The sequence below is a fragment of the Mandrillus leucophaeus genome, unplaced genomic scaffold, assembly GCF_000951045.1.
Source record: "Mandrillus leucophaeus isolate KB7577 unplaced genomic scaffold, Mleu.le_1.0 Scaffold286, whole genome shotgun sequence".
Taxonomy (NCBI): Eukaryota; Metazoa; Chordata; class Mammalia; order Primates; family Cercopithecidae; genus Mandrillus; species Mandrillus leucophaeus.
The window spans coordinates 1748316-1762568 of record NW_012102987.1 but is presented as its reverse complement, the minus strand read 5'-3'; the positions used below and the strand labels follow the sequence as shown (position 1 = coordinate 1762568).

Below are 14253 nucleotides of genomic sequence, written 5' to 3'. Positions count from 1 at the left end.
GGGTTACAGTGTGCCAAGATGGTGCCAGTGCACTCCAGCTTGGATGACAGAGCGAGACTCTGTCTCCCCCACTCCCCTACCAAAAAACAAACCAGATACATGTAAATCAAAACACAATAAATTACATAAAACATTTAATAGAACCATCTACTCTACAAAGTTTATATTTTTTAATAATTCATTTATAATTCTTTGTCTTACAGCAACAAACCAGCTAGAAAGGAAGCACTGTAAACTTACAACTCCCTAATAAACTTTTAAGAAAGGATCTATGAATATCTGCTGTGCAGTCTTCTGTGTCTCTTTTTTTAATAAACATCCTGTGGCAAGTTCAGGCATTAGAAATTAACCCATTTATTTGCTGTTTTAAAAGTATTCAGCTATTTAGGACTGCTGTATCATTAGCATAAGCCACTTTACTTTGTATCACATCCCAGCACAGGGCTATAAGAAAGAACACAGACTATCAATCAGGTTTTTGGAACTTTAATTCTACATGTTGTAGTTTTACCATATCGCAAAGCCTCAGAACTTCATTTCTAAATGCCTGCCAAACTATTTTGTCGTACACTTGTTCTTTAACTTATCCTCCATGTGATTATCTGCTTATCACTGGACACCCAGTTTCTCTTCTCTACCGATCATTTTGAAAGACCAACCAATACACGATTATAAAGCTGCAAAACATCGTTATTTTTTAAAATTTATTTTTTGAGACAGAGTTTCAGTTTTGTCACCCAGGCTGGAGTGCAGTGACATGATCTTCGCTTACTGCAACCTCCACCTCCCGGGTTCAAGTGATTCTCCTGCCTCAGCCTCCCGAGTAGCTGGGATTACAGGCGTGCACCACCACATCTGGCTAATTTTGTATTTTTAGTAGAGATGGAGTTTTACCATGTTGGCCAGGCTGCTCTACAACTCCTGACCTTGGGTGATCTGCCCGCCTCGGCCTCCCAAAGTGCTGGGGTCACAGGCGTGAGCCGCCGCGCTGGGCCCAAAAACTTATTAAAACATATACATCTTAGTGTCTCCTCTAAAAGCAGTTACTTTTTCACAAGTGTCCCTAGAATATTTTGCTGGTGGAAAAAAAAGAAAACAGGTGTCAGGACCTAGAGCTGCATGGCCTACATCTTTTCATTCTTTCTTCTCTCTGTTCCAATGCTCCAGGACAGCAGAAAAGTTGTACTGGTTCTAGTGCTGAACCCAGACGAAAGCTGGATGCTTCAGGAAAAGACTTTTTGTGGCAAATATCAAGACACAGATCCATTTAAACCTCTGACCTGGTCAAAAGCAGTGGCCTCTGACTGCTCTTTCCACCTCTGGTCTGATCTCAAAATCCCTCCAAACCGTCCCCCATTATGCCACCCAAGTAGCGTCCTAACTCTTATCTGGGCATGTCCTTTCCTGCTCCCAGTCCTTTACACGCCCACCAGAGTGACTTGGTCAAGAAGCAGGAAAACCAAAGGACATTTCAAACTACATGCTATTACTGCTTCTGTCCGCAGACAGCCATGGTAACAGGTCATATCCCCAAGTGCAGTACTGGGAGAGACGGAAGACTGCTGAAGAACTGTGAAAGCCATTAGTACTAGTTCCTCAAACATCCCCTGTGCACTCAGGTTTCTCTGCCTGTCCTCTACCAGTCTTCTTCCTTCCCAAAAGGCCCTTATATATACTCACTGCACTTGGAATGCTTCTTCAATACTTCAGTCCAGTTCCCATCATGGACTGCATAATTCACTGAAATAACATGCCATAAAATTCTTGTTATCCCATACCCTACTATACCTAAGTACATTTTGACATACATTACACAAGTGAATTCATCACCCATATGCTAAGAGAAAAGCTAAATAATTGACCACTGTCACGCAAAGCACCATCAAACAAAGGCGATATGCTAAAGGTATGCTGTGTATGTGGGACAGGGGGACTCATCCACACACGGTTTGCTAGTTTTCTCCTCTTCCTCAAGACAAACAAAACAAGCCTCCCTTCCTAATATAAAGCCAGTAAAAACATTCTTAGACCTAAAGTACAGGAAATACAACTAATGAGGAATAGAACATTTTACTGATTATGTCTCTTCAAACACAATTTAGAATTTATAGAAAGTTTTCCCACTCAACATTGTGGGAGTGGCTGGGTGCAGGTGCAACCTCAACATTGTGGGAGTGGCTGGGTGTAGGTGCAATTTCGACAGGAGACTTTTGTTTGAGTATCATCTAAAAACTGAAGAACATCGAAAGGTTAGCATGGCCTTGAGCAAGTCATTGATCCTCTGAACCTCAGGCTGCCTACTAAAAAAAAGTGAACAGTGGCCAGGTGCAGTGGTTCACACCTGTAATCCCAGTACTTTGGGAGGCCAAGGTGGGAAGATCGCTTGATGAGGTCAGGAGTTTGAGACCAGCCTGGGCAACACGGCGAAACCTCATCAGTACAAAAAGTTTAAAACTGAGCCAGGTGTGGTGACACAAGCTTGTAGTCAGTTACTCAGGAGGCTGAGGTGGGAGGATCACCTTCCAGAGGGTGAAGGCCTCAGTGAGCTGTGATTGCATCACTGCACTCCAGCCTGGGCAACGGTGTGAGATCCTGTCATTAAAAAAAAAAAAAAGAAAAAAAAGAATAGGAAAAATAAAGGAAAAGTTACCGTTCTGCCTACTTCATGGAGGTAATTAGAGCACGCTTAAAGTACCTAAACTGAATCAACTCTCTAAAGAAGTTTAATGTCCACTTGATGAATATAATTCTACTGATCAATAATAAAAATGCTCACTAAATATTTTAGGTCTGTCCAACCAGACATTGTCTGATGAGGAGAAAAAGGAAAAACAATCAATGGCTATGTGCTTGAAGCTTATACAGATACCTTCATTGCTGCATTAGGTCAGGAGAGGTCTCAGCAACAACACAGTCTAAAAGACTGGAGCCTGCTAAAGAATTACCACACAACAAAATTACGTACAGTGTGAGCTCCTCTGGACACTGGCCAGGAAGGTTCTAAATTACTGTCGTAACCAAAAGGCACTGTTGTAAAGAACGGGTTCTCAACCTGGGGCAATTCTGCCCACGAGGGGACATTTGGCCATGTCTGGAGAGTTTTCTGGTGACCATAACTGGGGACAAGAGTGTTACTGGAAGGCATCTAGTGGGCAGAAGCCAAGAATGCTACTGAATATCCTACAATGCACAGCATCCCACAGCAAGGAAATATCCAGAAGAAAATGTCAACAGTCCTGAGGCTGAGAAATCCTATTTTAAAGCAGTACTATCTAGAAAACAGAATTTGGTAACAGCAGTATTCGTTCTTTCATCAAGCATTTACTGAGCACTCACCACGCAGTTTCTGTATCAAGCTCTGTCCTAAGTGCTGAAGAGCGTAATACATGTAACTACTTCATGATCAGATGGCCTCGCAAGGATGTCAACAACAGCCGAACAAGTTCACCATGACTGGAATTTTTACATCTTCTCTAAATACTCACCTCCAAGGCCTGCATTCGTTTTAACAGCATTTTATTTTCATTGTTCTTAATCTTTTCTTCGTAGAATTCCAGAAATGTTTTTTTGTAGACTAGTTTCATATTGTATTTCTTTGCCATTCTGTCCAAAAAAAGATACTTAATGAAAAAGCTTCTGCATGTTTGTAATTCCTCAACTTACTTTTGTACAGCAGTGACATCTTCCGGACTTAACTAAAGAAGCTACCATTTCCTTGATAAATTCACAATACAGTAATACAAAATGAAGCAAGAGTAACATATCACACCTAAAAGAAACATGCATTCGAAATCGCAGGGGGTTTCAGAGAGCTCTACTGGTATGACACACAGGTCAGGAAGCAAATGGTCAGCTGTGGAAGGAAGCTGTGGAGCTGTGAGATGGGGAAGAAGTAGTGTAGGAAACTCTTTTCTACTGATTCCATTCTACTTTACTTGATCTCTCACAGCTGCACTGAACACAGCCGCCGACTTCCTTCTTAAAGATTCACTTTCATCTCTTGACTTCTCTGGCAAGATACACTATTAATTTTTCCCCTACATCGTGGACTGCTTCTTCACAGGTTTTTTTTTTCCTTTTTACTTGCAGGTTTCTGTTTTTTACCCAACTTCTAAACTTCAAGGTTCTGAAGAGTACAGTCCACAGTCCCACTCACTTCCACCCCACAGCTATCGGTAGTTCAGCTCTCTCTCATCACTCATGGATTCTACCGCTTATTAGAAATCTTCACCTGCATGTGTCACTGGCACTCTCTAACTTCCCATATCTAAGGCTGAATATCACTACTCTTTTTCTGCCAATCTGAGCCACTTCACTAAATCCATCTAGTGATCCATGCCATCTCCCCTTTTGCCCGCTGTGCTCAATATACATCACTAAGTCCTTTCTATTTTACCCAGAAAACATCAATTTCAAATAGGTCAACTTCTTACCTCCTGCATTTGGCACCATCCTGCTGCTTCAGTCGCCATCACCACTCAGTGGTACCAGTCCATAAACTCACTTTGCTTGTCCCCTGCTTCCATTCTTACTCTCCCTCAATGAATTTTCCAATCGCAGCCAGATTAAGCTTCAGAAATGCGGACCTGAGTCATGTCTCTACCCTCCTTAACACCCTCCACGGGGCTCCAGTGCACGCAGGACACGGAACATGGTCTCTAAGACATGCATCTGTAAAGGAATGCTGCCTCGTTTTGGGACACCCCCACTATCGGTCACGATGGGCCTTCTTTCAACATCCTGGACTAGCCTATAGCCTTCCCACTGCAGGGCCCTCACACACGCTGTCCTCGTGTCAGGAGCATTCCTCCCTCCAGTCCTCAGCTGCCCACCTACTTTTCCATCCTTTAGATCCTGACTCAAACATTGCTTCTTTACAGATATCCTCCTTAAATCTTCTATTATATTAAGTCCCTCCATTAGACTCTCAGGTGTTTTTTTTCCTCACTGCATTTGCCAAGTTTATAATTATATATCTGTAGACAACAAGAGGGAGCCTGGAGATGACTTCAGACAGCAGGTAAAGGAAGAGTGGAAGGAAGTGGGGAAACCCTGAAAGTTAGGTTGCAGAGCTCGTGTACAGGGTGGCATTTGAGGGGACAGGGCAAGGGCAAACAGAGGCCACCGAGGTTTCTATGTAAGAGGTTCACGTAAGGCAGGATTCTGTTATTTCAATGCATTCTCCTTGGAAAGGCAACATGAGCAAAATTAAATCTTTTATTCCAGCCCACTCTCTTTGTAAATCTCTAAAATAAACCTTTAGAAATGAAACCAAGTTTCACACCTAAAAAATCTCATGATTCCAAGAATTGAGGCCCAATTTGAGTAAGTTTAGCCCCACAAAAAGCTTCTGTTCAGTTTCTTAATGAAATGGCAAAAAGGCATCTCAAAACCCCTACGCATTTTCAGATTCTATTTCATCCAATACTGTTTCAATAAATAATCTTTTAAAAAATTAGATATTAAAGTGATGACTTAGGTTTACCATCATTAGGCAATTCAAGTAAAAAAAATAACAAAAAAAAAACAAAGACCTCTAGGTCTTGTTCAGCATTTAAAACGAATCTTTTGTTTTATACTGTTAACTAAAACCTCAAGCTAACATATTAAACATTCTCAACAACATGCCACAATTAAGTTCTTTTTAAAATAAAGTTGAAGAGCAGTAACATTTCCCCCAAGTTTATTAGTTTTAAAAATTAAAAAGCAAAATGCAATTGATATTTTTAAATTTTGTAATGGTTTATATTTATAAAATTATGCATAGTATTTTCCTCATGTTCAGTCACAATGCTACTTGGCTTTCTTATATTATTGAATAAGCTATTACAGAACTCCTGAAAATACTGTAACCCTAATTTTAGACTGAGTTACAACTAAAATCACCAAGCAAAAGTAAACAGACAATATACCTCTTCTTTTTCTCAGTTAATATTCAAAACAAAAGATTTTTGTTTCGAAAAGGTAGAAAATCAAGTTCAATCAATCACGACATGGCCTACATTTAAGCTGACTTTTAAACTCTCCCCACCAGGGAAACTCTGGAAACCAAGGTGTATCACAAGGCCTTGAAGCCTTACCTGGTAAGGCCCAGTTACCCCCAGCTTTTCCTGTGTCTACAGTTTGCCAGGACTCCCAGGAATTCAGGCACATGGGAGAATACATTCCTGAATCAGGATTTTAACATCGACACTGCCTGTGAGACATAGGCAATTTCAAAGCTGTAGTGAAATGCAAACAACTTTTAATACTCATCTCTGTCAACAGGAAGATCTTTGATTTATGAAGACTCATTGTTTATCATTAAAGCGACCAACAGTCACTAAAAAAAAACTTTCGCTATTTGCAGTGTCAGGCGTTTTGTGCCACAAGCTGAAGGCAACTGGTTCCCCTTTTCACCACAGGATTAAAAACTTCCAGGAATGAGAAAAACTAAGTTAGGCTATGTGAGACCTATGGTGATAATCCCCCAGATTTGAGGCTAGTCTTTTTTTTTTTAAAAAAACAAAACAAAACAAAACAAAAACCAAAACAAAACATAACAAAAAAACAAGACTATACTTTTTCTTTGGCCCCCCATTTAAAATAAAGAGTAAAAGAAATACTGCTTTTCCCCCTTTTCTTTCCCTGAAGACAAAAAGAAAAGAGTGAACAGATTAATGACTTCTTACTCATTTAGCAATGGAAAATAGACCAAGAATTCAGGAACATCCACAACACCTTCCAGGTTGAAGTCATATTTGCAGCCAAATAAAGGATAATCTCCTTTCTTCTGAAATTTCACAGTATATATTTCATTTCCAAATGATTCTGTTTCTGAAGCTTCAAGGCGTCTTCTGTCAAGGTTATCCCCCAACCAAAATAAAAAGAATAAAATTGTGATTAATGTAGACTTACTTTGATCAGATTTTGCATGTGAACAACTACATGATGCACACTTGATTAGCTTTTTAATTAGACATGGGCTTTTTTTTTTTTTAAGTGACAAGGTCTTAATCTGTCACTCAGGCTGGAGTGCGGTGGTGTGATGACAGCTCACTACTGCCACCAGCTCCTGGGCTCAAGTGATCCTCCTGCCTCAGCCTCCTGAGTAAGGACTACAGGGGTGTGCCACCATGCTGGCTAATTTGTAAATTTTTCGTAAAGACAAGGTCTCACTTTGTTGACCAGGCTGGTCTCAAACTCCTGGCCTCAAGCAATCCTCCTGCCTTCGCCTCCCAAAGTGCTAGGATTATAGACATGAGCCACTGCACCCTCCTGATCTCAGTTACTTTTAAGAAGCAATGTACTAAAAGATCATCAACAGTCACACCAATAAAATTAAGCTGGAAATAGGAATCACTCTCATGAGCGCTGGTTAAGTCTCCGTGACTGTCTGTCTGACCTGCAGTTTGTCTATCACTATAACTTCAGTCTCTAACTCACACATGAAGATTGGTTCAGTCTCCGTGACTGTCTGTCTGACCTGCAGTTTGTCTATCACTCTAACTTCAGTCTCTAACTCACACATGAAGACTGGTTCAGTCTCCGTGACTGTCTGTCTGACCTGCAGTTTGTCTATCACTATAACTTCAGTCTCTAACTTACACATAAAGATGAACTTTTAAAAGTTCATCTGTAAATTTGTCTATTGAATTTAAATTCTGAATGCCTACTCAAATATCTTATGAGTGTGTTCAATACTTATAAGATTAAAATAGCATATTTTAATAAAATCAACCTCTGGTAAACATTTGCTACTTAATACTGAATATTTTATAAACCACAATATATTTAAAAGTACTTACATCAATTCAAAGCTATTGGGAGTAGTACCAATAAAATAGCCCCCAGGGCTAAGTCTCTCACACGCATTTCTCAGCATCATGTCAGCCTGTTCATAGGACTCAAATGAGTAATGACAGACAAACTGACAACTGCAGATGTCAAAGCACATTTGTGGGTCACGAAATTTTTCAATCAGAAGTTCCTGAAACAAATTAAAATGAGTTAAGATTTTGAGGTAACTACAACACAGGTTAAAAACCTTTTAGTAAATTAACTTCTAGAATGTAAGGTTCTTCCTTTCCCTCACACTCTTCAACCTATGCTTTCCCTTGTACAATAAAGGACACACAGAAATCATGCACGTATTCTAGTTTAACAGAATAATCTGATTCCTATTTTCACAGTATTTAAAAACTGAGGAATTCTGAAATCATGTTTAAAATATATTAGTCAATTACGACATTTGAAGTTGATTCTTTCATCACTTTACTTGACAGCTAAAATAAAAAGACATTCAACAATAACTTGGGTTAAAAAACAACATCTGGTGTTTGGCACTTTAAAAAAAATGCAAAAATGTTTTGAAGGTATTACAACTTTCTGGCACTACACTCCCACTTATCTTTTTCACTTTCAAATTTCTTTTTTTTGTTTTTTTTTGTTTGTTTGAGATGGAGTCTCGCTCTGTCGCCCAGGCTGGAGTGCAGTGGCCGGATCTCAGCTCACTGCAAGCTCCGCCTCCCGGGTTCACGCCATTCTCCTGCCTCAGCCTCCCGAGTAGCTGGGACCATAGGCGCCCGCCACCTCGCCCGACTAGTTTTTTTGTATTTTTTAGTAGAGACGAGGTTTCACCGTGTTAGCCAGGGTGGTCTCGATCTCCTGACCTCGTGATCCGCCCGTCTCAGCCTCCCAAAGTGCTGGGATTACAGGCTTGAGCCACTGCGCCCGGCCCACTTTCAAATTTCAAACAAAATGTGAATGATTAAAGGTATCTACAACATTCAACAAGCTAATAAGTCAATGAAGAACAAAAAGTTCATGGTGAGACCTTCACCCTTGAAGTAGTTCTTCATAAGAAATTCAGAAACAGGTGGAAGGTAGGAAAAAACCAAACAGGCTCCGGTATGTTGGGAAACTAATAAATTATAAGGTGAACAAAACATAGTGTAAGTTCAGTTCTATTAAAAGTACTGGAAATAAATGATTTCCACACAGAAAAGCAACAGCTGATTTTAACTCGAATTGTTAAAAGCAAAAAATTACAAGTGTTCAGTGAGTCATTTAAGGGAATTTATCGTAACAGAATTTCCAGTTGAAAGTGAAAATGTCTGTCCCAAGGTTTTTAAAGTTTCAAAACATATTTTAAAAAATGAGTGGCCAGGCACCATGGCTCAGGTCTGTAATCACAGCACCATGGGAGGTGGGCGGATCACCTGAGTTCAGGAGATTGAGGCCAGCCTGGGCAACATGGCGAAACTCCATCTCTATAAAATATACAAAAATTAGCTGGGTGTGGTGGCATGTGCCTGTAGTCCCAGCTACTCAGGTGGCAGGAGAACTGTTTGAGCCTGGGAGGTGGAGGTTTCAGTGAGCTGAGATTGCGCCACTGCGCTCCAGCCTGGGCGACAGAGTGAGACCCTGTCTCAAAAACAGAGAATAAAATTTTTTTAAAAAGTAAAAATTGAGTTGATTTTTAAAACAAATTATTTACCCAAACTCAAAATGAAAGAAACTGTACCTTTGAGCAGTCAGCAGTTATAAATTCTGCACTGAAAATATATTCACTATCGCGACGATTTTTCATGTCCTCATATCGCTGCTGACACTGTTTGATAGAAACATCAGCAATATCTGGAAAGATGGAAGGGTATTAGTAAGCATCAAGACAGAATGCCAGAAATTGAGACATTGATCTCGACTGATAAAACTCTGGCATAAAAGTCAGCTTTAGTACCAGTGAAAAGGTTTTATTTCTTTTAAAATAAAATAAAAAAAAGGGCTTTATTATGACGCAAATACCCTATCAGTTTTCAAGAGGAACTAAAAGCGTCTCAATAGGTAGGGATACTAGAAAAGTTCTATCATGATTTTTAAATGCTTATTCAAAGTAAAAAGGAGAAAGTTTTATTCCAATCTGAATTATAAAACCTAACACTATCAATAAGCCCAGTTTTGGAAATACCAAGGGTATATTTTTATAATAAAATGTTATGTGCCCTTTTCTTCCTTTTTGAGACAGTCTTGCTGTACTGCCCAGGCTGGAGTGCAGTGGTGCGATCTTCACTCACTGCAACCTCCGCCTCCAGGGTTCTGTGATTCTCATACCTCAGCCTCCCGACTCGCTAGATTACAGGTGTGTGCCACCACGCTCAACTAATTTTTTTGTATTTTTGGTAGAGGATGGGGTTTCACCACGTTGGCCAGGCTAGCCTTTAACTTCTGGCCTCAAGTGATCCACCCTCGTTTGCCTCCCAAAGTGCTGGGGATTATAGGCATGAGCCACTGTGCCTGGCCTGCCCTTTCCCCTGTTTAAAGATTCACACTGATGATGCAAAGGCAATGGTAGGTAAAACACTGGGATCTTATCACAGATACAAAGTAGCAACACTAGGTAGTACTGGAAGCACTTCGTGTATTCTTCACCACTATACAATACAAAGGGGGAAAAAACCAGTTTCATTTAAGAACGCCCTTGAAAAAATACTGAAAATTAATTATATTAAACCTGGGCTTTTGAATACACACTTTTAAAAATGTTGTGTGATGAAATGGGAAGTAAGAAAACATTTCTGCTACCTAACAAGGTTTGATGGTCATCTTCAAGAACAGTACCGATATGACTGTTCTGAGTTTTGAGCTGTACTGGCCACTTTTTTTCTGAGAAAGTCATTTTGACTTGAATCACTGACAAACCATGGTTATGCAGACTTGCGTAACTGGCACACATTTTCCTGAAAATGAACAAAGTGAACCTGTCACTTAAAGTTCCCCCACCCCTGGGCCGCAAACCAGTATAGGTCCATGGCCTGCTGGGAACCAGGCCGCACAGCAGGAGGTGAGTGGCAGGCGAGCTAGGCTGCACACTCCTTACAAGAATCTAACACCTGATGATCTGAGGTAGAATTCCATCCCCCGGTTGTGTGGTAAAACCAACTTCCATGACACTGGCCCCTGGTGCCAAAAAGGTTCGGGACCGCTGATTTAAAGGGAAACAATGGACAGTGTATTTGTTGCCAAAAATAAAATTGACTTTCAAATAAGAATTACAATCCTGAAAAACTTGTATTGATCACTGTGGGCCGGACTTCTTCCCAATACTTTTCTGATTGGCAGTGATACTAAACACGTGATTTTTTGATTCTCAACAATTAGATCTGCGTAACTTTAGTGAACAATATTTTCCAAATACTATAAAATTATGCAGGAAGTGCAAGACAGACCAATGGATTTTAATGTTACGCAGTATAAAAAGTTCATCAGTAAGGTTTCAGATTCCATATTGTAACTACTCTTTAAGAAACTACCACTTATTGAGTTTTGATGTAGTAACAAAGATGAATATCTACAATTATCAAAAAAGGCTATTAAACTACTCCTTTATTTTACAACTACATATCAACCAAAATAAAATCACAACATATTGGACGCAGAAACAGGTGTGAGAATCCAGCTGTCTCCTGTAATTCCAAACTCTAAAGGGATTTGCAAAAATGTAAAAGCCAGCCTTCTTACTTTTATTTTAATGAACTAAAAAATATTTTCAAATTTCTCAGCTTTAATTTCTAATATAGTAAATATCAATAGCTACTTACCATAATTACATACAAAAAAGCTTTCTGGGGTCCTCAATAATTTTTAAGTGTACAGGGCTCATAAAACCAAAAATTTGAGAACTGCCAATTTGGGCAGTACTTCTGTAGTGGGCGTTATGTATCTCTTTTAACTCACCCCATCAGAAAGATGCTGACGTCTGCTCGTCCCACTTCAGTGTTTAGACTAACCACTGGGCTAAGGTGACTGATTGAATGATTCATTGCATTACTATCGACTTTTCCCTTAATGGCTTCGGTAGTAAAAAAAAAATTATTGCCTAGATCTATTATTTCATAAAGAATGAAAAAATAATTTTCTAATTCTATCATTCCTCTTTGATTTATCTGATTAAAAAAAAAAAGAATTGCCCTTTTCAACCATCTGATTACGAATATTTGATTCCCTCTCCTTAATTTATAAGTTTCAGAATAGTAAGTTTCTTAGCAACCTCCAAGGGTGAACAACGTTTTTTTCTGATTTGATGTGTCCAACTGCTATTTTTTTTTAATGTTAAAATTGTCCTATTTTTGCCAATGGAAACCTTTTCAAGTCTGCCCTTTAGACATGACTCCAACCATCCTTGATAGCTTCCTTTCTTTTGGGAAGGAAACGTTATCCCAGGCTTATTTAATCTTACTATAAAACAAAACTATCAGGAAAGTCTTGTAACTAATTTTTTTTGTTGTTGTTGTTTAGAGATGGAGTCTTACTCTGTCACTCAGGTTGGTGTGCAGTGGCGCGATCTCGTCTTACTGTAACCTTCACCTCCTGGGTACAAGCGATTCTCCTGCCTCAGCTTCCTGAGTAACTGGGATTACAGGTGTGCACCACCATGCCCAGCTAATTTTTTGTATTTTTGGTAGAGACAGGGTTTCACAATGTTGGCCAGGCTGGTCTCAAACTCCTGACCTCAAGTGATTCACCCACCTCTGCCTTCCAAAGTGTTGGGATTACAGGCGTTAGCTACTGTGTCAGGCCGTAACTAATTAAAAAAAAACAACAAAAAACAACTCATCTCATGCATAGTCCCAGATATCTTGTAATCAGAGATAATCCTTCTTATTTTCCATTTACTTGACTACAAATTATTCTTTCTCATATCATTATTTATCTTACCAGTACAAACTAGCTTGTTAATTCTTCCTTTTTTCCATTTGAGCAAATCTCCACCTTTACCACATCCCAGGTCCAAAACAGTGATATCACGTTTCTTCTTCTGTCGTACCTTTTCCAAAAATTCTCCTAAGAGACAGAAATCAGTCACAATAAACTACCTCTTCTTCAATTTTACTGAAGTATAAACTGTTACCTCTAATAACCTACTATCTTTTGCCCAATATGTAACATAAACGATTACACATCCATTTATGTAATTTGTAACTTTTGATAAGTAACTAAAAATATGATTAAGAGTTGATTAATCTGATCCTCTGTCATTAAAGAGTATGTGTCTGGTGTTTTGGAAAATTAAGGCAGCATTTTGAATGCTACTTTCAAAAATGAATTTTAAATAGCAGATATGTAAAATTCTAATTAAGACAACACAACACTTGTTCAGGATAAGAGAAAAGCTAAGTAAGGATGAGAAAAACTAATTATTCATAATTTATTTTGTAGCTTTCTCTAGGTGTTTAACAGCAGACACATAAGTAAACCAAAGCTGTTATGGAATGATAAAAGAGCTTGATTACGAAAGATGTCAGGCTTACCACCAAGAGAAATATAAAAACTAGAAAAACAAAAAAAAATGCACTATGTCTTTTAGTTTTAGCATCATCAGAATTTGGTAGACCCCAGTCTACTAAATGACATTAACAGCCAACAGATACAATCAGTAGGCCTCCAAACATCAATAGGCAAATTGTTCAAACATCAATTAAAGGCATATTAATACTCGCAGGCAAGTTAAGTATTCAACAGTTCTAAAACCTGATATAACACTGAATCCTAGACACATTCTCCTTGTCTTTGTCACTGAGTTGAACGCTTTCGAGCTCAAGCGTGTATTATTTTGATGGCTAAAATATCCTGTACAAGTACTTTCACCTTCTGCAGGAACTTAAAGTAACTTCAACAGAAGCACAAGTGTTCCATAAAATTTAACTTTCTGCCATGAATCTTAATAGCATAAAAATACTGAAAGAGTGAAAAACAATTATAAAATCTCTGCATTTATCTACAGTAAGACTAACGAGACAGGAAATCATCAAGAAACAATTTCAAAAAAGCCTTTATCACATTCCAGAACTGTACTCAACTGTTTACTTACCAAGCTATAAGCACCAAGAAGAAAGAGAAAATGAGTGACAAAGAATGAGTGTTGAGAAAGGAAGAAGTCAGAGAGAAAGCTTGGAACAAATCACACTGATTGCATTAGGACGTTAAAGACAGGTGCAAAGCACACATCAAGAGAGTTGTTAGAACAGTTGAAGAAGGAAAAAATACCCTGTATTTGCTGAGAGACAATTTTGCCAACTCTGACTTCAGTCCTTTAAAAAAAATACCTCTTTTCTGTTTATAGAAATAATACATGTTACAATGTGGAAAATATGGACTCGAAAAAGTTATTCAGTAAAAAATAAATGAATAAATAAGAATTCATAAAAAATCCAGTAAGTTATCTGCATCATTGAGGATAATGAAGGAAGAGAAAGGTTGAAAAGAAATTAGGAC

General features: G+C 38.8%; 1 protein-coding gene across 2 annotated transcripts in view; it reads right to left on the bottom strand.

The window, feature by feature from the left end:
- Positions 1-14253, bottom strand: part of RNMT (RNA (guanine-7-) methyltransferase) — a 40420-nt gene that overhangs the window by 14785 nt on the left and 11382 nt on the right. For both annotated transcript variants that reach the window (XM_011985540.1, XM_011985539.1), the window contains exons 5-9: positions 12697-12822; positions 9506-9618; positions 7788-7969; positions 6672-6836; positions 3486-3603 (exon numbers count right to left, since the gene is read on the bottom strand). In XM_011985540.1, the coding sequence (XP_011840930.1) occupies positions 3486-3603; positions 6672-6836; positions 7788-7969; positions 9506-9618; positions 12697-12822 (704 nt within the window). The remainder of the gene's footprint in view (positions 1-3485; positions 3604-6671; positions 6837-7787; positions 7970-9505; positions 9619-12696; positions 12823-14253) is intronic.